This window comes from Eurypyga helias, unplaced genomic scaffold (assembly GCF_000690775.1).
Source record: "Eurypyga helias isolate BGI_N326 unplaced genomic scaffold, ASM69077v1 scaffold12480, whole genome shotgun sequence".
Lineage (NCBI taxonomy): Eukaryota > Metazoa > Chordata > Aves > Eurypygiformes > Eurypygidae > Eurypyga > Eurypyga helias.
The window spans coordinates 30,609-54,179 of record NW_010227771.1 but is presented as its reverse complement, the minus strand read 5'-3'; the positions used below and the strand labels follow the sequence as shown (position 1 = coordinate 54,179).

General features: G+C 41.1%; 1 protein-coding gene across 1 annotated transcript in view; it reads left to right on the top strand.

Moving 5' to 3' along the window:
• MTHFD1L (methylenetetrahydrofolate dehydrogenase (NADP+ dependent) 1-like) overlaps positions 1–23,571 on the top strand; it is a gene marked incomplete at both ends in the record, with an annotated part of 65,755 nt that overhangs the window by 13,415 nt on the left and 28,769 nt on the right. Inside the window, 5 exons of the mRNA XM_010157491.1 lie at positions 2,833–2,944; positions 8,427–8,506; positions 9,191–9,288; positions 13,731–13,904; positions 22,949–23,085. Of these exons, the coding sequence (XP_010155793.1) occupies positions 2,833–2,944; positions 8,427–8,506; positions 9,191–9,288; positions 13,731–13,904; positions 22,949–23,085 (601 nt within the window). The remainder of the gene's footprint in view (positions 1–2,832; positions 2,945–8,426; positions 8,507–9,190; positions 9,289–13,730; positions 13,905–22,948; positions 23,086–23,571) is intronic.

Here is a 23,571-nt window from a genome sequence, read left to right as displayed (position 1 = left end):
CAACTGAAAAAATATTTACCGGTGAGAAGGCAGGGTACTACTCGGGTATTAGCTTATTTTGTCTTCAGCCTGTTGCCTAGCACATTAGGGGTGGTTTGGCATGATGCTTGTCCTTCCTTCCTCTAGCCTGCCTGGTGGGACACAGCCTTGCTGTCCGCAGAGCACTGGGCAGTGGTTGCCCTGCAGCCACTCGTTCTCCCTCATCTCATGGGCATCTCCTCGACCTTCTGGCTATGGCTGCCTCTAGCATCTGGTTCCTGTCAGATGTGTCCTCCGTCTGGGGACAGTGGGGTGCGTTTGCTGGGGCGGTCGGATGTGATGGTTTCATGGGTCTTTTCCATCTCTAACGCCTGTGATTTGTTTCTGATGTAGGAGATAAGCCTGCACATGCCTCCCAAGGCTTGCTGCTTGCTTTAGTGATTTACAGGCTGTCAAAAGGGTAGGTTATGGAGGGCAAAAAAAAAAGGAGAGGAGGCATGGTCACGACTTCTCGAGAGTGAAACTAAAATGCTCTGATGGAGATCACATAAATCTCTTCCAAGGATACCCAAAATTCTGTAAAGAACTGTTTTGCTTTCAGTGGACTCACTCTCCCCGTCAGATAAGGTTCTGGATATAGTTACTTTAAAATAATCACAGGAGGGGGCGGGGGAAATAAAAATCTATAAAGTGTTTGTGATAAATACTTTATTGACTCTCCAGGAACTTTTTCAATAGTTGCACATAAAACACTTGCTTACATCAAGAATTACAATTGTATCTGTGCCTTTTTTTTTTCTGTACATTCGCGCTTTTTTTTGTGAAATAAGGAAAAGGAAATCATGGTGGGGAAGGCTTTGAGATCAGTGTGTCTTCAACCCGCACAACAACAGGTCGGTGCCATGTGATAAAACTTTTTTGGCAGAGGAGGTGGGGCAGGGGACTGAGATGAAGGTTCAGCTGGTTTTCTGAGACATTTATGGGTACGTGCAGCATAAGCCATCAGAACCAGTGTTAATATTGGCTACAAAAATGATTGTGTTCAGCTGTTAAGAACATTTTTGAACATTATCATTGGTAGTCATAGAGATGAATATTTGGTCAGGTCAGTTGTTTTCTGGCATTATAGCTGTATTGGATCAATTGTATCATATGTGTGTTGGCTGAACATTTGTCAGAATTATTACTTGCTGCATACAGCTTGCAACTGGTTCATAGTTTCACGATGCTAAGTGGTGTGCAAAGCTCTTGGTCTTGGTCCAGGAGGCTTTGCATGGGCTGACATACCTGACTTTCAGTATATGCATTATAGCTGCTAGAATGTGAATCGTTATTTTATTAGCAAAAACACTGATTTTGTGTAACTGAGAAGAATCGCCGGTTCTCTTAGTGTTGACTGTTAGGGCAGAGGCTGAGTCCTTTTGCAGGGGAAAGTGCATCTTCAGTGTAGTATTCTTGGTACACCAAGTTGTTGTAGCATCTTTTTATCCAAATTTGCTTGGAGATTCCTCGGTGTGATTTGACCTGACACTGGTCAAGCGTTAAGACTTACGTGGCCTTCTAGGAGTGGCGTGTAAGTTGATATTCGCACCGGAGGCAGGAGTGTAAGCAATTTGGATAAGGCTGAATGACTTTTGAGACTACATTCGCAGGCAATCATAGGAACATGGCAGGACTCTTGACTGAAACTTCTCATCAGCTCATTGCATTAGTCATTTGTCAAGCAAGTAAATCTTCTCCCACACTTTTGGCTTTGTTTCCACGTGTGGCTCTCTAAGGAGGGTTAGACCATCCTTATATCCTCTGAGGGGAAGATGGAGCTTTTTTAGCTTTCTGCCTTTTCCGCCACAGTTATGCTCTTCTCCCCTCCCGGATGCTCAGATGAGCCAGAAACCTGCTATCCTGACAGGATTTGTAGCTGTTCTTTCTTGGCAAGAGTGTTGGGCAGGGTTGCGTCAGAGCACTTTTGGCCAAAAAAGAAGCTGGAATGCTTGTCAGTCACAAATCGAATCATAGAGAGGCTCGTCGAGTTTGTGACACTTGGTATTAATTTACATTTTTCAAAATATTCCTGAAATCACTGTATCTCTGCAATAGTTTTTACATTCAGTCCTGAGGCAGTGCTGTGCCCACATTTTGCTTTTTCAGTAGATCTTTATGCATCTGCCTCTGGTGCTTTACCTTATCTCATGGTGATTCTGATGATTGGTACAGGGTCCTGTTTCAGAGGAGGGAGGAAAGGAGAAGACACTCAGGTCTTTAATCAAAGAATTTTTGTAGTAACCATTTTTGCTCCAACATCTGTCAGGTTGAGCTAAATCAGAGGCACTGATTAGCAGACATGAACTGAGAAGGAAGAAAATGCTTTAATTGGTATTCTTCAAAGACGCTGATGTTTGCAGATCAGGTCATCTTGCATTCCTGTCAGCTGGCCTGGTTTTCTACTGTCAGATAATCTGACTGTACTCTTTATAATTGCCTACTTACTGTCTTTCAACCCTTCTCTTTCTTAAGTCTCTCCAAGATATCTTGTTGGACAGGACTTTGGATAACGATAGGGCTTTTCTTTGAAAGTATGTAATCCCCATTGAGTATTACTGGTGCTGCTTCTGACCCCACTTGCCTCATTTCAGTTTGTTTACCTGACTTCATTTTAAATGCTATTGTTCTTAAAATTCATGTGGGGTAAGAATCAAGCCATCAGTTTGGATATTGTTGTTATTGTTTGCAAATATTTCGCTCAAAAGACTATTGCTTTATAAGCCTGAATATTATAAAACACATATTCAAGAATGTATTTCTGACATTAAATGCTTTTTTTTGTTTCTGGGGGGTGTTTTGGGCTGTCCCTAGCTTCATCACGCAGATGTGGTGGTATTTGTCAGTCCCAAACCGGATGATGTTCCTGTGAGCTGGATAAAGCCTGGAACCACCATTATTAATTGTTCTGGTGACTTGCCGTCAGGTAAGAGGCGTTAAAAGATAACAGTTCATGCAAGTGATGTACTGCGAGTCTTTTGAGATAAGCGTGTGTCATGCTGGTGACAGCGCAGCGTGCTTAAAAGCTCCATCTCTGGGGGAGGGCCTTGAAAGGTGTGCCTGTGTGTACAGGCATGCATACACGTCTCTGATGTATAAATAAGAGAAAGATGTCAGGTGAGGGAGGAAAGGCTGGAACAAATTCTTTGTACTAAGATTGTTAACTAAGGGATGATCCTATGGATTCAGAGAATTCAGAGGGAAGACTTTTGGTTCAGCATGTGAGCTATTATTTAGTGCTGGTTTGTACAGTGTGTTATCCTGTGTGTTCTGTGGACTCACCTTGAGCACGGGGAAAAGAGAAGAGCGCCAAAAATATCAACTGCAGGGTGCTGTGGAGCTGTGTGCAAAGTGTTCTGCAGGAGGGAGTAGGGAGATCATGTGTAGCTAAGAACAGGCAGAATGTCCCCTGCCTTAATTACTGCTATGAAGAGAGTCTGGATTCCCCTTCTTCCTCCTCCTCCTCCCCCCCGACTGGTTGGGGAGAGGGTATATGTTCATTAATTTCTCAGCTGAAAAATGCTGTAGAATTTTATTGGGAATAAAGCTAAGAAAGCTTCCCAGAAGTTATTCCACTCTACTGCTAGAATAGCATTTCCTGTAAAATTCCTTAAAGTCCTCTGAAGATCTCTAGATATTTTCTGGATTTTTCATTTGTATATGAAATTGACTGTTTAGTATCCAGGGGGGATTATGCTGCATATGAATGGGAAAATAAGGGAGTACATGGGTAATGTGATTGGTTAATGTGTTTTTCTAAATCTGTGCTTATTGACATCTGTTAATACAAAACTGGGAAAATGGGCATAAGGCCAAGGAAAACTAGTTGTATGATGCTTAAACTAGGTATATTCCATAAGGACAAATTAAGCAGACGCTCTATGCACAGCTAATGCAAGATCAGGCTCATAATAAAGCGGGTGCTGTTCCCATGCAAAGCATGGCCTTAGTGAGAGATTCCTTTCCTTACGTCTCTTGATATCTTCTTGACTTGAACGCATGCCTGGGTGTGGGAGACCTGGGTTATTATTCACTCAGTTGTCCAAAGGCATTTGGGCATTTTTCTTCCACCTCCCAGAACCGTGCTTGGATCCTAATGAGGAGCTTGGGGGTGGGTGTCAAGCCTTATCCCTTGCTGATGCTGCACAAGTTGTCCAAAAATAATTCTTGTTTTCTTTTTCCTAGCTTGTTGATTAGGACACTCCTTGCATCTTTAATGCCCACTGATTTTGCATAGGGATTGTTGGATATAATTGTGAAGTGTCCGTGGGGCAGGGCTTGGAGCATAGGCCAGTTAAGCAGGTACCCAGCCTATGAGTATAACGTACTCTTACGTGGAGGAGGAATGGGGGAGAGAGGGACAGAGAAGAGACGGAATGGTGGTGGTACAGCAGTACTACCTATAAATAAATTAATGAAGATGAATGGCCCCTCCTCATCTTAATCCTTCTGAGCAGAAACCCCTTAGGTATCGGACTTAGGGCAGAGGTGCAGGTCTATCAAGGCAAGATGGTGGTAAGCCAGGCCTTGTAGCCTGACTGGGCAGCACTGATGACTGAACTTTCCTGGCTCCGTGTGATGCCTGTCCCACTTTCGGATACCTCCTTCTCTCCTTCCTCTTCAGAGGGAGTCTGGGTTTTCAAAGATCAGAAAGCTATACAGGATAACCGCTTGCCATGTCTTGGGACTTAAGTAACCTCATGCCTTAGTTGCTCTATGCAACTATAGATAATATGAGTGTTTCCTTTCCCTAAAAGAGGGCTGTTAGGAAAACTGCATTAAAGCATCTGGGTGATGTTCACATACCACACCAACATTCATTCTTAAGGCAGGAAATGTAAGATTTGGCATCAGCGTATCGACTTCTTTGCATTTTGCAAGTTGTAGCAGTGGGCTGTGCCAAGTACAGCCTTTGTTTGGAAAGACATCATGAGATACTTAGCAAGATAATTTAAATACAACTTATCTACCAAATGTCCATCTGTCTTTATGCTGTTGAGATTGTCAGAACCTTGGAGAAACTCCGAAAGAATAGCAGAAACGCATTTTAGCAGCTTTAAAAAATGGTGGCCTCAAGACTTACTAAAGAGGTACGTGAAACACAGGTATCTGTCTGACAGGAAGAATGCACTTAGTTTAATTGCAAGGTTTTTATTAAAAGCTTATTGTGGAGCAGCTGTGACCTTGGAGAAACAACTGAGTCTTACAACTGACTCTTCACTTCCAGTATGTGGTGGAATTTGGATGAGGTGCTTGGAAATTGTTCTGGGTTTTTTCTTGCCTTAGAAATGTCCAACTTAACATCTGTAAGGTCACAGGACCTAAATGAAGCCTGAAAGAGACAATGGCCATTAAAATACTTCTATTCTTGCCAGATAATGTCTAGATTTCTATCTTATGTATACGTGTAGTTCTGACGCATTCAGGTGCTTTAAAAGCACTCTAAATTTGCAAGGACATAGATGAGTTGGTCAGCTGTAATGTTGTAAGCCAGGAGAGTTGAGCTGAAAAGTGCTGGCTCTAAAGCAACGGAATTCTCTTTCAACTATGTTTTTAATCGGATCGCATATCTTCAGATGATCACAGTTTTAAAATGCGCACGATTTCTAGCTGTGCAAAATCTTATTCTGCTGAGCTAATGTGTGGCCAGCAGGTTGAGGGAGGGGATTTTGCTACTCTACTCTGCTCTCGTGAGACCCCCCCCTGGAGTGCTGTGTCCAGCTGTGGAGCCTTCAACATCAGAAGGATATAGACTGGTTGGAGCGAGTCCAGAGGAGGCCACGAAGATGCTCAGAGGGCTGGAGCACCTCTGCTCTGGGGACAGGCTGAGAGAATTGGGCTTGTTCAGCCTGGAGAAGAGAAGGCTCCGGGGAGACCTTACTGCAGCCTTCCAGTACCTGAAGGGGCTACATGGAAGCTGGGGGGGACGTTTCACAAGGGCCTGTAGTGACAGGACAAGGGGGAACAGGTTTAAATTGAAAGTGGAGAGGTTTAGATTGGATATCAGGAAGAAATCACCCTCTTGACGGAGAGGGTGGAGAAGCACTGGAACAGGTTGCCCAGAGAAGCTGTGGATGCCCCATCCCTGGAAGTCTTCAAGGCCAGGCTGGATGAGGCTTTGAGCAACCTGGTCTAGTGGAAGGTGTCCCTGCCCATGGCAGGGGGGTTGGAACTAGATGGTCTTTAAGTCCCTTCCAACCCAAACCATTCTATCATTCTATGATAATGATTTTGGAATTGAGTGCTGCTACTGTCTTGCAGGAAAATGCGTTATATGTAAATGTGTAGAAATTAGAGGTTTTTAAAAAAAACTTGAGGATGCCAGAATTATTTGGGATTTGATGTCCAGCTCCTTTGGTGTCACTTAAAAGCTGAAGCCCATAGGGTTTAAGTATGTTAGCGGAAAGTTCAACTGATTGCCCACCTATTCTCTCTTCCAAGCTGGCCGAGCTGACTGGTAGTGCACGACGGTGACTCTCGCCCATCCGCACTGCAGGGTACAAACAGATGGGCAGATGGGCCCTTCGCTGGGCTGAGTTGGGGGGGGGAGCACAATGTCTGCAGTTCAGCTGATCTTTTGGCCAACATCCAAAGCAGAGAATGCTATTCCAGCTCTCATCTGGAAAATTTATCCTGAGAGAGCTGTTGCCATCCTGTGATTGTCTTGCTAGCGAGTGTGTGTGCATGACTTTCACCTCTAGCTTCACCTTCACCCCTGTAAAAGCCTGGTTAGTCATTTGTGGGGTGAGTGTGTAGAGAAGTACACTCTTAGTAGAGAAGCAGCCTGAGAGAAGTAGTTTATGGAAGGGAAATGTCTAATTCTGGTATGTATTTACACACATGCTAGCTCTGCCCTGATAAAGAACTCATATTAAACCAAATAACATTAAAAGTCAAAATGTTTCTGTAAAGCACAGCTGTCTGAATGGGGATTTTAAACTTCATTTGTCTCTTTGGCAGCTCTCCCAGCCTGGTCTCAAAGCAACAACAGTCAACTTATGACTGTGATAGTCTGTTCCAGTAAAACTCCTCTGTCTGAGTCTGAAACTGAGCATCTCCAGGAGATTTTGTTTGTTTGTTTGAAATGGCAAGTGTTAATGCCAATAGAAGGACTTTCCATGCACTTTCTTAATTAGAGTTCAGTGTCAGGACCGTCACCGTCTGCTTGGCTAGCTTTGTCGTGGACAGACAGACGTCTAGGGACCAGAAAGTCTGAGGAAGGATTAGAAAACACCATGAATGAGGCTGAGGGTTCCTGCAGAAAGGGTCTCTTGCTCTCTTGGTGACGGGTGTGAGCGAGTGGGCTGGAGCTGGGTGTCATGGGGTGCTGCCCGCCTCTGCCTGCCCCCCAACTCCAGCCCGAGGTTTTTGCACCCTGCCGCCGCGGGGACCCTTGCTGGGAGGGGCAATAGTGCGAGGCAATGCCAGCATTTATGAGTGGTACAGATGGGATGAGTAGAGCGAGAGCTTGACCAGGCCAGGGTTTGCACTTCAGTTCCCCTGTGGGTGAAAAGTTAAAGCTGTCAGCGTATGGTTGTTATTTTTTTATTACAGTTATGTCTACGCCCTTCAGAATGCGACTGGGGCTGTAATATGCCCACAGAGACTCGGATGTGAATTTTGGAGAAATTGTGTCTAGATAAAAGTCAGTAAGCAACAGCAGAGGAACAAGCCAAAAGGAGGATTGCAGGAAAATGACAAAATAATAAGTTTAGTTAGGGTAGCTAATGTATGATTATTAGATGATATATTGCCACTAGAAACAATTGTAACTGTCTCTAAAGTTGGGGTCACTCTAAATCACGTAGAATCTTCAGCCTATCTACTTTTAATGATAAAGATAACTTTTGCTGCTGGAAAGATTTTGCATATTCTGATTCCAAGTTAAAAATCCCATTGGATAAATAATCCTATGTAGTATTTGTTGATTGGTTCATTGTTCTCTTTTGCCGTAATGGGTGTGTGGAAAAGAACAATCCTTACCATGCTCATTTAGGTGTTCAGTTTAAAAATATATGTAGATTTTCAAATCCTCACAGCTGTCTGGCTTTTTGTTGGCAGGGTTTTTTTTTGTTGGTTTTTTTTTGTCCAAAAGGAATTATTTGGATCCTGGAATTAATTTCTCTGTTTCCCAATTTTCTTTTTCAAGTACGTGTATGCTGCATATGTGTGGGTGTGCTTGCATAATACGCTTCAAAGCATACAGTTGCTCTGTGGTTGTCACACTATATCCATCCTCCTGCGTGACTTCATCTGAGGTATTAAAGAAGCCACCTATCATTTTGTCAGTGTTGTTAAATTTCGTGTTATCATTCAGAAATTTTTTTGTTTGGACATAGCTTTCAAATACACATGCTCCCAGTCACAAAACATTTGTGATTTATTATTGCGGTATTTGTATTTTACAGAGAACCACAATGATGCTGAGCAAAATAGCCATGCTGCTGAAAACACTGTTGGTTCTCTTGCAGTAGCAGTGAGAATGCAGGTTAGTGTAACTTCGTGCATTGTTAATTTGTTGCTCTTTCTGTGAATTGTAGAAATTGCTTCCATAGTTCAGATTTGAATTTGTGTTTTGCTCTTTTGAATATCTTACCTGCTTTCCATTTTAATATCAACTCTTCATCAGTTGGTTATGGTGAGTTATATCTGTTACATTTAACTAGAGAAAGGTGAATTTAAAAGCTTGACAGAAGCGCTTGCATCAATAGGCTGATGTTACTTACCCTATTAAGACAGTAAAGATTAATTCTATCTGTGCACATTTTTGGGGCATGATGGATAGAGGGTCCCAAAGTTTGTTGTTTTATGTGGAAGCAGCATGAGTCAGTCAGTGAAGTAATGATATATTCCTTTATTTTTAAGGTGTGTGTGGAAAAAAAATTAATTCTCCATTTTACCAGAATAAGGTCTCCAAGTGCCTAATTAGACACTTTTCTCTGCCACTTATGTGTTAATAGCCTTGTCTCTTTCTGAAACGTGAACAAACAATAGGACAGTAACAGTGCAGCGGCTGTTTTTCATCCTAAACCCATGAAATGGAAAGATTAAGTTTGGTTTTTTGTTAGCCTTTGCCATAAAAGTTATTTCAACGTACTCGTGAGATCATTTGAAATTAGTGTTCAGCATTTACGATGCAGCTGGTGTGTGCTGTTTTCTTGTTTAAAAACAGAACATGGTAAAAAACACGGAGCGATGGATCCAGTCCCAGCAGTACAGGAAGTGGGACCTCCGCTGCTTGAAACTACAACCCCTCTCCCCAGTGCCCAGGTAATAAGTGTTTCTTTTTTTTTTAAATAATTAAAAAAAAAAAAAAGTAGGCACATGTTAAATGTGACAGTGAACCTAAAAACGGTCCGTGCCTAAGAATTTTTTAATCCTCTTCTGTGGACTATGTGCTTTGCCTTTTCGTTGTATGCTACATTGTGACCACGTCCTTCTGTTTCCTATCAATTTTTACTTTTATGATGTGCATTGAAGCCAAGCTTTACTTAATGAAGACCTAAAACTAGAAGGTTTCATTGAGGGAGGGACATGAAGCCTTGTGTAGTGTCAACAGGCATACAAAGTGCAAGAAGTTCCTAAACCCTGATGTAGGAAGGTGTTTATGAATCTCGTTAAGGCCCAGTGGTTTCAATGGCATTTGATCTTGTGTTTATTTTTCTCCCTCAGTAGAAGTACTTTCTTCTGCATTAGACTTTTAAATTTCTGCATAGATGTGAAAAGCAGGAAGCATATTTATTATCGTAGCCAGAACCTTTTCAGTCAGTACCTGTCATTCACCCCCCTAAGCCTGTGTCTGGGTGCAGGGATTTAGGGCTGCCCTGGCACGGTTGCTGACATCTCTGACGTTGAGAGCAGCTGGAGCCCTTGGTTGTGCTGAAGTGCTTTGCTGGGTGTTGGTTCTATTGGGTGACGGAGAGAGGAACCAACGACTTGAAGCGAAGTTCTGCCATGGAAGAAAGCTTTGAAATTTTTGTGTGTTTATTTGTGCGTTTGCTTCTGGGCCACACTGGTGACAAATGGGCATCTCTCCTATGAGGAAAGGCTGAGAGAGCTGGGGCTACTCAGCCTGGAGAAGAGAAGGTTCAGTGGATCTTACCAGTGTGTATAACGACAGGGGTACAAGGAGGGACAGGGCCTGGGTCTTTTCTGTGGTGCCCAGTGTCAGGGGCCAGAGGCAATGGGTACAGACTGAGACACAGAAGGGTCCCTCTGAACATCAGGAAGCACTTCACTGTGAGGGTGACTGAAACAGGTTGCCCAGGGAAGTTGTGGAGTGTCCATCCTTGGAAATACTCAAAAGCCAACAGGGCATGGTCCTAGGCAGCCTGCTGCCCTACGTGGCACTGCTTGAGCATGGAGGGTGGGACCAGATGACCTCCAGAGGTGCCTTCCAGCCTCAACCCTTCTGTGATTCTGAAATTCTGAGTCCCGCTGCAGTGTTTTTGGAAAGCTGTAGCAAAATGTTTTCTTTTCTAAGCACTTTGATTCAGTTTTCACTATCACTTACAACAGTTTAATGGGAATGGATGCAATTGTAATTTAAAACAGAGATGCCAAAAGAATGAGTTTTCTTTTGTGCCCAGAGGGGTGTAAGGGGAAAGAAATGCTTGAACTTTTCCTGGGCCAGCATGTAACATTTGTAGAATTAAAGCCTGAAAAAACTCTATCCTTAAATAATGGAGGTAAAAGGTAGAATAAAGCGTCTGATGGCAAAAAACTCTTATTAAAAAAAAAAAGTGTTCCCAACCCTCTCTATGACATTTTGTGCTTAGTACATAAATATTTACATGAATTACATATAATGGTGTGTAATTTAACCAGTAATAAGACTTCCATTTATTTGATAACTCTATAGTTTTATGTCCTTTTTTTTTCCCTGTTAAAAGTAAAATAACTGTTCAGATGGAAAGCATCCTGCAATAAAATGTAATCTTACAGTAATACACCACATTGTGTGGAAACAGATGGAGTTTTCATTGAAAATGAGGCAAAGCTGCTTACTAAAACTAGGAACATCTGCTTTTTGATTTCTGTGAGATCTTGGGTGTTAATTGAAGTATTTCCAAAGATACTGGAAAGGGAACAGAAGGTTTTTTTTTAAAAAAATCAAGCAGTAAAAAAAAAATCCAGCACACAGGCCAAGTAGATGGAGAGCCTTCCCCATCTTTTCAATTTTCCTGTGTTTTGTAAATTATGACCTACCTCTCTCAATGGTGGACTTTTTGCTTAACAATTCTCATTCATGCAGAAGAACCTCTGTTGCACATTTCCAGCAATATTGAATAACATAACTTATTGAATAATTTTGGTGTTTGCAATGCAGAGAATATACTGTCAGACTAAGAGAGCTAGCTACAAATGTATACTTCTAAATGCTAGTTATAACCAAGTCTTTAATTTCCTGTGGTTTAGAAAATGCTTTTACCAGAAATAATAGACCAGACATAAACATTTGTGTCATTTAGTAGTTAAAGTATAAATGTCAATTCATCGTGAAGTTATGCCTTTTATCACTTTATTGCGTGTGTCAGTGTGCAATCTGTCACTCAAAGGTTTCTGAGTTGTTGAAAGTCCAGTTGCCTTGAGGAATCTTCAGATGGAAAAATGATGACGGCGATGGTTTAATCAATGGGGAACTGTCATCATCCACTGTGAATTTTACTTTACTTCTAAAAATATTTGTAATTTATTTATCTAGAAATTCTTTATCTTTTAGTTTATTTATAAATGTACAGCTTGGTCAGTTTTGCTTCTTCCACTTTTTGCCAGTGGTGGGACCTGCAGGGTGGGAAAAGCTTGCACAACTCTGAGAGGGGGGCATTTTTGGCCCATGAGATGAGGGAAATAAGAAGGGCTGAGATTGCTGCTGGGAGTCGTGATAGTCTGACCTGAGATTTGAAATAACAGCTTCCATCTTCTAGTAAAGAGGCTGATATGTTTAGGGGCGAGGGCAGGGAGAAGGCAGATTAGCATTCTGTCACATTAAGCTACATCCTTCTCCCCTTACCAAATACATCAATTGCTTTAATGGGTGAATAGTCACCCTACGAATTTTCCTTGCTTAAATGTTTAAGGGGACCACACTGTCATCAACTTACCAATATTTTTCTGGAACTCAAGTTTTTTTTGTACAGAGAATTATGAATGAAAACTTTAAATATTCTCTGTCATATGATGTTTGTAAGCCACTCCATCTTGTGGTTTTGATACATTTTTATGGATAGTCGTGTTTGAAGTAATGCATAAGAAAGCCAAAGGTATATTCGTCTATGCAAGAGGATGCTCTTAGTATGTCTTTGAAAGAAATCAGATTCCAGGTTAGTACATGCAACTAAATGATCTGCAACCCAGCCACTGAGTACTGTGATTGAATAGCTTCTTTTCCTGTAATACTGGGTTATGTTAGTGTTTGGATAGATGATTTCTGGATTTCAGTTAGCTGCTGCAGAGTACAAAAGTGGGATACTTAAGAGTTAGAATTGAATAATGGTCCCAGTTTAGGATATCCTCAAAGGATATCCTCAAAGAATTGCAAGCAATTAAGCTGGCACAAACTGATCATTTTCTGGTGGATGCAGAACAGTCCACACATAGAGTTGATATCTGGCAGTAGTTCTGCGTTCATCTGTGGATATTTGAGGTCTTGCAGGCTGTTCAGAGGTTCAGGACACTAGCTTTGATGCCATTGCCAGATTCTGACTTAAAAATATTGTAATCAACTGAAACTGCAGGAAGGAATTTAGCCTGGTTAGGCTGAAAGTAATTCATCTATTGGTAATTATTTTAACTTGCTTTTGTGGTGATGTGAGTAGTTCAAAGCCAAAGGAGACAACTCCTTGTATCTTGTGTGCCGGGTCCTGGACTTCAGTGTCACAGGAGCCTGCAGCTGCTGTGGACATAGTGGGCAACTAGGTCAAGTTCCTGAATGAAAAATCCATGAAGGATCCAAAATTAAATCCAAAGACCCCAGGTGGTCTAGGTTAGGAACTGCAGATACAATAGTGTCCTACAGCCACCACTTCTTAGGCAATGTGTGCTTGCTCCATGCCTGTTCCCTTGCCTCAGCTGCCACTAAGAGTTCTTGCTGGAAATAGTTTATAAGCTCACTGGACTTTTGGCCCGAGCCCTGTGTGTTAAACTCCTGCTGTGTGGCCATTTTCAGTGTTGCTGCGTTTTAGAAGTGCCCGAGGTGATCTTCAAATCTTGTTTCCTTTGGTGTCCTCATGGGGGAGGAGTGTGGCTCAGCTTGCATGATGGTATCCTGTGCAAAAGCATCAGGTTTAGCTAATGTGTTTGTGTGACTGTTGGCCAAGGAATGTATGCGCTTTTTAGTAAAGTGTATGTGCTGAAATATATGGGGAGGGAGGAGAAGAAAAACAAACCCAGAAACATCCATTCCAGTGGGACGTGCTTGAGCATCCAGCAGACACGTCTCTAGCTTGATATGAAAGCATTATGTAATATTTGGAATCTGATTAAACAAGAGAACTCTGTGAAATTGTAACAGTTAACAAACACTCCACGTGATTTTCAATATTATATTAGGTGTTGGCTAATATTTATGTTTGGTTAATAAAATGAGAGAGAGGATTGAAAAACTGATTACAATAACCCCATTGTTGGAGTATTTGCTGTTGTTTTGCGCTCTGTCGTCGACCACCTAAGCTGAGAGAAATCTCCTGGCTCCTATTTGTTTTCTTTTCCAGTGATATTGAGATTTCCCGAGCACAGAGTCCAAAAGCTGTTGATGTACTTGCCAAGGAGATAGGATTGCTTACAGATGAAATTGAGATCTATGGCCAAACCAAAGCCAAAGTACGTTTGTCCCTGCTGGAAAGGTTAAAGGATCAACCAGATGGAAAATATGTTCTAGTTGCTGGGTAAGAATGCACAGTAATCTCATTAATGTCCACCCTTTACACTCATATTAATATAAAAATGTTGCTTACATTTTTTCAATATGCTGCACAAATAAGAACCCTGAATGTTTTCAGCTGTATGTTGCTCTCTTCTGAAAGCAAGCAGTTTCTGAAATTTTTTGAAGCAACGTAACTTTTCTTCCAAACTATTAGTACTGGAAGTATACTGAAGTATATTCTATAAAAGGTAGTTTGTTCTAAGCTTCTTAAATGTTATCTGTTGGTGTGTGGAGCTCTTCTCACTGTTCCATCAAAGTTTTGAATGTTTAACTTGAATATTCAAGCCTGCGTGTATTGTGGCTGTTGTTTATAAACAAACTTTACCAGAAGCTACATGCTAATCTGTTGATATTAACAATAAATACTATTTTTATTGAAGAACAGATTACAAAGTTTAAAAAGCCATGTTTTTTCTCTGAAATGTAGACGTGTCTCCAGGCAGGCTTACCCTGCTTTCTGTTCCCACGATTATAGCAAATTAGGAATTATGATCTTCTCTTCCGAGGAGCTATGGGTTCTTTCATTCAGTGACACAACTCTCTCTTCATTCACCTGGTTTGCCTAGTGGAAACTTCCAATTGTGAGCACACCTGTGAAGGTTTTCATTAGTATTGAAATGGCAATGTGTTCTTTATACTCTGAATTAATCTGTATCATTTCTTCCTTGTGAGTAAAACCAATCAGGTTTAAAATACAGCTTTAGGCTGATCCAGAAGGCGGCAGCTGTTCTTGACTGCTTTCATTGACCGGTTCCTCAGTCAGGGTAGTGTTTTGCAAACTGTCTCAGCCATGACTTTGCTTTTGACTGTCAGATTTACTACCTTCCTGTGGGGACAGCCTGGATTTTTGGCACCATCTGAGATGGAGCTGTTGTAGACTGAGAGCCCTGATGTTACAAAGCTGAGGCAGGCAAGTTAGGAAGTCGCTTCAAAGCTATGTGATCAAAATGCAATGTATAACGATGTTCCTGGAGGCCGTTGGAGCAGTTGTTTAGGAGAAAGAAGTAATAGCTGGCTGAGCCTGGTTTCCTTCCATAGAGTTTTATTTCGTGTTTTGCTGCTTTGGAGAAAGAAAAGCAGAGTTTGGAGAAAGTTGCTCCCGTGTACTTTTAGGCTCGTGTTGTCAACGGCGTGAGTTGGGTGCCATGCTGCAGGCTGTGTCAGGCTTCTCTAGCAGCAGTCTCGCAGGGGCAGAGGTGATTTGAAAATACCTGGAGATGGAAGACAGCATGATGCAAAGCCCTATTCAGGTGGATTTTATATGTGTCAAGGTGTGTGCAGCAGTGCTTACGTTTCTTCACACCGCTTTGACTCCCAGTCTCCTTCAAGGAAAGTACCTCAAGCAGTTGTCTGAATGCTGTTTTGTTGGCACAGGGAAAAGTGTGTATACATGAGGGAGAGAAATGGGGAAGCTTTGACTAGCAAGATGAAAAGCTGGCCACAAACAGAAAATTGTATCATCTTAAGTTTATGTAACATGTATAAACATCGACCTGTGTTTCACAAACAAATGTCTGGGTTTGGTACCTACACTGCTTGATTATGCAATATGTTGCTCTTGTAATTGCTCTGAAGTCATTGCACCAGGTAGAGTGAGTACAAAGCCATGTTGCTGCACAAGGAGTGCTTGGGCAAAGGTGGCTACGGTGGTAGGAACTGTGAGGGTTCAAAGTGTGACTTTGACATATTGTCCATGTATATGTAACGCGTTTATATGTTCTCAGCTGCTCTCATTTGCTGAAATGACCGTAGCAGACAATGATTTTAAGAAAAGTGGGGAAATGTTCAGTACAATGAAAACTGGTTACCACTGAAGTGTGGAAAACAGGAAGTGAAAGAATATCCTCAGTTGCCTTCTTCATCCTCCCCCTGCCAAGACAAGGTGAACCAAAACCTGCCATTTAGATTATGATGTTTGTTCACAATAACCAAAGATATTTAGGAATCATTTTAGAATGATGCAGTATAGGTCTTCAGAATAAGTTTCCAGTGCTTCGGAGGAAACAGTTAAGATATATTCTTATACTTCAGGGTATTTGGTTTGATGGGAATATTTATTATGTATGATGTGAACTTTTCATATGTGAAGGGAGTGAGAAGTGTGTGCGTGTATTCAACAAGCTCCAACCGTTTCATTTCAGAAATCATTTCATGATTCATTCCTGATGTGCTAGAGCCCAAACGTGTTCTGAATAGCAAAGTGCAACCAAATGTACCTTTTTATCTCTAGGATAGCTGCCTTTATGACTTTTTTAAAAGTTGCTACTAACTGGAAAGTCTTTTTTGCACTTTCTGAATGCACGCAAATACACCTCATCTGATACGTACTTTGTACATTGAAAAATCGCAGTTTAATTAACAGATCATGTCACCCAAAATTAGGATGAAGAATTAATTTCTTCATAACTTCCATTTTCTTCTGCATGGAGAGCATTCCTTTCACTTTTTTTCATTGTCTTTTGTTTTGGTTTGGTTTTGGAGTTTTTTTGTGGGGCAGTGCGGTTTTTTGAGTTTTTGTGGGTTTTTCTGTGCATGACTTGTTATAGAATGGTTAGGGTTGGAAGGGACCTTAAAGATCATCTAGTTCCAACCCCCCTGCCATGGGCAGGGACACCTTCCACTAGACCAGGTTGCTCAAAGCCACATCCAGCCTGGCCTTGAAGACATCCAGGGATGGGGCAATCCACAACATCTCTGGGCAACCTGTTCCAGTGCCTCACCACCCTCTCTGTGAAGAATTTCTTCCTGACATCTAATCTAAACCTCCCTGATTTCAATTTATACCCATTACCCCTTGTCCTATCACTACAGGCTCTTGTAAAAAGTCCTCTCCCAGTACCCTTGTAGGCCCCTTCAGGTACTGGAAAGCTGCAATGAGGTCTCCTCGGAGCCTCCTCTTCTCCAGGCTGAACAAGCCCAGTTCTCGCAGCCTTTCGTCATAGGAGAGGTGCTCCAGCCCTTTGATCATCTTCGTGGCCCTCCTCTGGACTCGCTCCAAGTGGTCAATATCCTTCTGATATTGAGGACTATTCTATTCTGATATAGGACTCATGTTAAGGCACCTTTGGGTCAGAGCCATGAGTTATCATGGAGGAATTTGCTCTTAGGCATCAGTTGCCTGCATACAGGCTTTTAATGTGCTAAAAGAAAAAAAAATTATGTTGCAGGATATGTTAACTCAAACTGCCAACTATTCACTGCAAGCTGAGAGCATGCAAACGATGCTTGTGCATGACTTTAGTAGCTAAATTTAGTGCCCAGGGTAACTTAATCCTGCATTCAAGTATGTAGATAGCATATTTGTAAACACAATATGAAACTACATCTAAGTTTGTGAGACTCTGTGTGTGTTCCAGCATTTTGTTTTTAAATGCTCCAGTGCTGTGGCTTTTACCAGTTAATTCTGGAAACTTGTTCACTTAAAAAATGTAAGCTGAGGAATCATAGAATGTGGAAAAATCATGAAATATAATGCTGCTTTTAGTAAGAAGTGTGTTGGATTTTGAATGCTGGAAAATTTAAATTAACCTAACATTAATAGGTTGTTTTGTGATGAACTACCTTTTCGGTAAGATAAAAGTGGAGGGAAATAAATACTATTTAATGCTTGGACAAGCTGTATGATGGTAAATATCTGAAGAGCAGAATTTTCAGATTTGGATTGTATTTTACTTCTAATGTACATATTGGATCGTATTTCTGTTCACTGGATTTCTTGGGTCACAAGGTGCTTAAAAGAGAAGAAAAAAGGTAGACATAAAGAGGAAAAACGCAGCGAAGAAGAAGTGGAGGGAATGCACTGAAACATCTGACAGTCAAAAGCAAAGTCATGGCTGAGGCAGTTTGTCATGTATTCATCATGTTGTTGCACAGGTCCCGATTGGGATTGTCTTGGATGGGCCTTCGTCAGCTTTTGAGTTTGTAGTTGTGAACTCCTCAGTCGGTTCCTGGCTTGGGTCAGTCGTTTCAGCTTCGCAGTGATCGCTGTGCTTTCATATTTGGAAGCTCCAGTTGCATTCTGAGGGTGCCACTGCAATGTTGCCATAATCTCACCTTGACGAAGTGGCGGAAGTTGCAACACTTCTGTGCTCAGAAATAAATCTGGTGGCAGTTGTCTGCCTGGATGGGAGATGTTTGTAGGCGAGGCTGTCATTTATGGGGTTGGATTGCCCATGACCTCCGTAGCTAGGCCTCGCAGGTTTCCTTGCGGGTCACGGGAATGGTGAACTCCTTACAGTCTTTGAAATTGCTGATGCTGATGATTTGAAGATAGGAAATTTGAAAGAGGAGAATTGTCACATATCCAGCACAGTTCTTGCTGGAGTCAGAGCGGCTGGGGTAGCTGTGAGGAGGTTACAGCTGGTGCAGTGTATCAGCTCACTGTTTGTTTATTCTCTCTTTGGGAGACCTCATGTAGCTTTCCCACAGAATCAGCTCCACTGTAAGCTAATGTGATGTATAACAAACAAACACAAAGTCTGCATATTCTTATCTTTGTTTTGATACACATAAAGAGAGAAGGCTTTCCAATGTTATGGAAAACTTCCTTTGCCAAGGAGCTGGTGACTGCTTGGTAGGTGGCAAAAAACTTCTAAGGAGGAAGATGTCTGTGGGGTTTCTGTGTTTAGATTGAAAACATATTAAAGAAATTTGAAGAATAATGCAAATGGGTGTAAAAGTCTCCTGAATTTCATTAAAATTTCCTGTATTTTAAAGGTGAGTGCTTTTTCTAGATTTGCATAAGGTCAAAACACAGCATTGCACAATTGAGCTCAAGTTAGCCATTGGCAGTTGTAATTTTATACTGATGGAAGTGACCTAACTTGCAAGAGTGTAGGCTCAGTAGTTTAGCCAGCAAAAACATCTCATTGTCCACAACACAGCTTAAGTGGATTATTTCATTTATAAACACTGATCAAAGTAGGCCAGGTACAAAAGGGAAGATATTATTATAACAGAAATTTCTCTTAATTTCAGGGAGAGGGGAGGGGTGGTTTGGGTTTGTGTGGCCTTTTATTTTTGGCTTTGTTTTTTTTAAACTAATATTTAAAACTGAAATTCTGGTAACTATTGAAACTATTAAATTTTAGTTCTTATGGTTTATCCTTTAGTCTCCAGGCTGCTGAGAAGCAAACGTGTCCTGCCAGGGCATAAGATGAGAACTTGGGGATAGTAATTGAATTGACTGGACCAATCTGGCTTCACTGAAATTCACTGAATTTGCAGAGTCCTCAGGTTTTGTTACTTCTGTTGCGTGGAGAGACTGAAAAGTCATTTTCCTGGTTTTGACTTAAGGGGTTTGTACCTATTGCTACTTGCTGCAGTGGACAGGGTTTCTTGGGAGGGTGTCACCCAAGTGCTGTAGACTGCTTATGGAAGTCTGATTGCTGTTTTCTTCCTCCATCACAGCTGTCTTCAGACTTTTGAACATTTAGATATTCATCTGAGTAACTCTAGTTCCAGGAAAACTAAGCATCACAGGGCTTTTCAGAAGGGAGAGAGCAGATTAAAATGAACAAACCCATCTGAGGAACACACTGAAAGCACAGGCTGCTGAAGCCAAGCAGATTTGATGAAGTCAAGGTCCTGTCTGCAAAGACATGTCCGTTTACACCTTCAAACCCTTGCATGCTTGCAGGAGAACACTGGTGAAAATAAGCTTGCTGTAGTTCGTTTTTACCCTCACTTTGGTGAGGCTGGTTCTCCAAAGTGCCACATTCACTGTGGGGATGTGGCTGGTGCAGAATATCAGTTTACTGGAAGTTCAGCAGAGGCAAGATCTGTTCTTCCCAGATTTGATCAATGGTGTGTTTCTCATTTAGTTCTCTGGAAAAAGGTTGTTCTCGTAGAAAATTCCCAGTGCTTTCTGGCTCGTTTTCCGTAGTCATTTTAGAATAGGCCAGCCAGGTTACCAGAGCGTTTTAGTAACATGGTGCTTGATTGTGTGTATCTTCTGTGACAAGAAGATACTGTTCTTCTGGCAATGACCAGCATGCCTTCTGGTTATGCGTTTGTCAATTCCAATTTCCTTTCCTTTAGTGAAGAGTAGGCTGTGTCTTTGATTTTGCTGTTTCGTGAGAGTTGTAAAGAGTCCCTGTGCTGCTGTGCATGCCAAGTCAGCCTTCTGCCATGTTTTGAGCTGTGCTTGAGTAACTAACCTAGTGATGACATGTCTGAATTCTCTCATATGTGAACTTTGTGTGTCCAGTATTCGTAAATAGAGGTAAGCACCAACAGGAAGCACTGCAAATACACGTTTGTCTGTTAGCACCTGTGCACCGAGGTTTTAGGGATTGTGGCAAGCCCTTTATAGGTAACTTCAGTAAACAGCTACAGGTGTCTTTTTCATAGCAGAAGAGTTTTCTTTTTGGTGGGTTTTTTGATTGTTGTGTTGTTGTTTAAATAACTAATAGCTTTAAGAGTTATTATCTTGTTAAGTCTTTGAATGAGGGCAGTAATGCCTCAAGATTACTCATACATTCTTTAAATCTGGCTTTAATGCACAGGAATAAGAGGATCAAGTAAATGAGATTAGGTTGATAGACCAAAGTGAATGAGACAGTAGAAGAACAAGGGGCAAGGAGGAAGCGTGCTAATCATGATTTGAATAGGTTTTGTGCAACCAGTGTTGGAGGAGTAATCAGGAAGGTGAAACTGGTAGTGAAAGTGAGTTAACCTGACTGTGGTGCTGCAAAAGAAGCATCTTTGTACAAAAGTAAGGATCCTGGGACAAAATGGAGATGGCAGGAATAGTGGGGGGAAAAACGGGAAGAATCATTGTAGGAACAGTGAAAGTGGGAGGGCTTGCTGTTGTGGCAGTGTAGGGGTTTAGAAATATCTACTCTTCTAGGAGCTGTGAACGTGAAAGTGATGAAGTAGTGTTCTGTGCTCCCGCAGTATATCAGAAGGAAATAAGAAGGCATAGTATGGGTAAAAAAACAACAGGGACCAAACCCACTTTTGAGCATAGTTAAAATGGATTTTTCTCAGGATATGCTCTAAATCTTCCACCTTTTGTTGACTCTACATAGATACTTTGCTAAAAATCTGTGAATTCCCTTTTAAGTCAAGGGAGTGTGGTTCTAGGAAGGTGGGATGATGAAATAGTTTGGAGAGTAAGCTATTGACTTAGAATCTGATGGTTTACAAACATGATGTTATAAATGGGGGGAAAAATTACAAAAAAACAGTGCCCAAATGAAGTAACCTATATATTACATGGTCATGTAAGAGTAGCTCAAAGCTATCAGTAGAGAAAATACTATTTTTGAAGAGTCTTAATTCAGATGTACTAAATCCCATTGATTTCACTTGTACTTGAGTTAAAACATTACTTTTCTGAATAGGAAAATTCTTTCCTAGAACAGTGTAGAAGTTGTTAATTTGGCTTGCCTCCTATTGCCCAAGTTTTTCCAGACATATCTAGCAAAGGCTGCTTTCTTTTTAACAAAAAGCCCAGGATCGGATGATGGTATAAAAGATAGATTTGTGACAAGTTAATGTTTTTCATATGTTCAGTTTTTGTAGGACAAAGGAGGGTTTTTGTCAATCTGTGTATAAACTGGACTAAGCTGAATCTTAAATGCAAGGAGACAATATGGATGTCTCCTTGCATTTGGCAAGTTAACTGATGTTTTTGTGCCATTTGAGTTGTGATCTGAGGATAGCAATACCTTGGAAAAATTACTGGTAAGGGAAGTGTTTCTAATTAGAGCTAGATGTTTTAGCTCAGGTTTTGAAGAGGTCATAGGATAAGGGTTCCTATTTGACTAGGATGCATGTGGATGTTTGTATTTCCTTGGGAATTAACATTGGTTCTTAATGTCAACTTCACTAAGGTACTTACTTCTCTGCGGGTAGTGAAGGCAGCAGAGATAGGAATGGTTACACTTTGCCAAAAAGTAAGACTTGTGTAAGAGTGGTGTGAGTTGAAAAAGGAATGGGGCTTTCTTGTTTTGCCAGCCAGAAAGAGAAATGCTGTGCCTCAAATGAATCATTTGAATGCATTTTGGAGATGAGATGTATTCATACTGGAAGGAAGGAAGGGAAAAAATAAAAAGGAAAAACAAAAAACACCACCACACACACACACTTTTACATGGATCTTGAACAGATGGGCTGACTTTGAAAGTAGGGAGGACATCACTTAAGCTGAGGTGTCTCATGCACAGAAGTCTGATGAAGCTTTCTACTTACAAGATCAGCTATCATTGTCCCTTCATTAAAGGGAGAATATTAGAGTCTTTGAGTGGAGCTTAGAGTCTCTGATTCAAGATTGGATGTCTTTGTAAAATTCTGTTCTGGTTCAATCATGGTCTAGATGTGAGAGTTGTAGCATGAGGTTTTTGAGCTATTGTATGGTAGGTTGGACTGTGATTATAATTGTCCCTCATCGCCCTTAAATCTGAAAAAAAATCATGAAACATAAGTGTAAAATAGATCATGTTCAGTTGAATATAACGGCTTTTGTGTTCTGTTTTATTTAAAAAGCAGTTGATCTGTCATTGTGGGTTACAATGACATGGAAGCTGGAGAGGGATAGTTGAGCTCTACAAACAAAAGAGTTGGTTATTTAATTTAAAATACTCTCTTATTTCATTCAACATGTGAGCAGTGGGAATAAAACATCTCATGCATTACTACAGAAAAGTGTTAATACATGCTTAGAGTATCTTGATGGATGGTTTGTTAATGAAACTGGTGAGACTTTTGTGCTGTAATAAAAATGTCTAAATTCAATATATTCTTTTTAGAACTTTTGCCAAAATTATCTTCTCTTTTTCTGCTATCACCATCAATTGCTTAAATAGAAGACACATGTATATTAGCATTCCAGCTAGAGCTTGGGGCTCACATTGTGGCAGTGTTTTTGTGGAGATAAAGTAATCTTATTGAAAATTGCTGTACAAATATTCTTCATTCAAATCAAGAGCTATAAGTTCTGATATCTGTAGCCAGGCTGACATTAGCAAAGAATTTGATTAATCTTTTTATTTGTTTTGCTAGAATAACCCCTACACCCCTAGGAGAGGGGAAAAGCACAGTCACAATTGGCCTTGTTCAGGCGCTTACTGCACACCTTAACATTAATTCCTTTGCTTGTCTGAGACAACCTTCCCAAGGACCTACTTTTGGAGTTAAAGGTACACAAAATTTGCAGACCTATGACTGCTTTCAGATTAAAAGGAAATACGGAGGTGGGAGGGGGAAAGGAGAGAGGTTTTTGTTTGGTTTTTTTCCTTTTTTTCTTTTTTAATTCCTTAGTTAATTCACTAACTCAGTGGATTGTCTGAACAGTAGCATATTGGGATTTTTTATAAGTAAATAACTAATAGATAAAGGTTTCTTGCAGATGTCTTCCCATGCAAGGTTCATATCTATGTTCATGTACGTAATGTATATTGATAATGCAGGTAAAGCCCAAACATGGGGATGTGTTAGCCAGGAGGGGTTTGTGCAAATAATCCTTCCAGCCACTCCTCTTCTTGGAGACTCTCTAAAGATGTCTCTAAATGTTACTGTTTAATTATTCCTTAAGAAGGAGTCCTAAATCCACTGGCATTGATTGAAAATATCCAAGCTAAGAAGTTGGCAGTTATGCATATGGTCCAGCTGTGTCTGCATCAAAC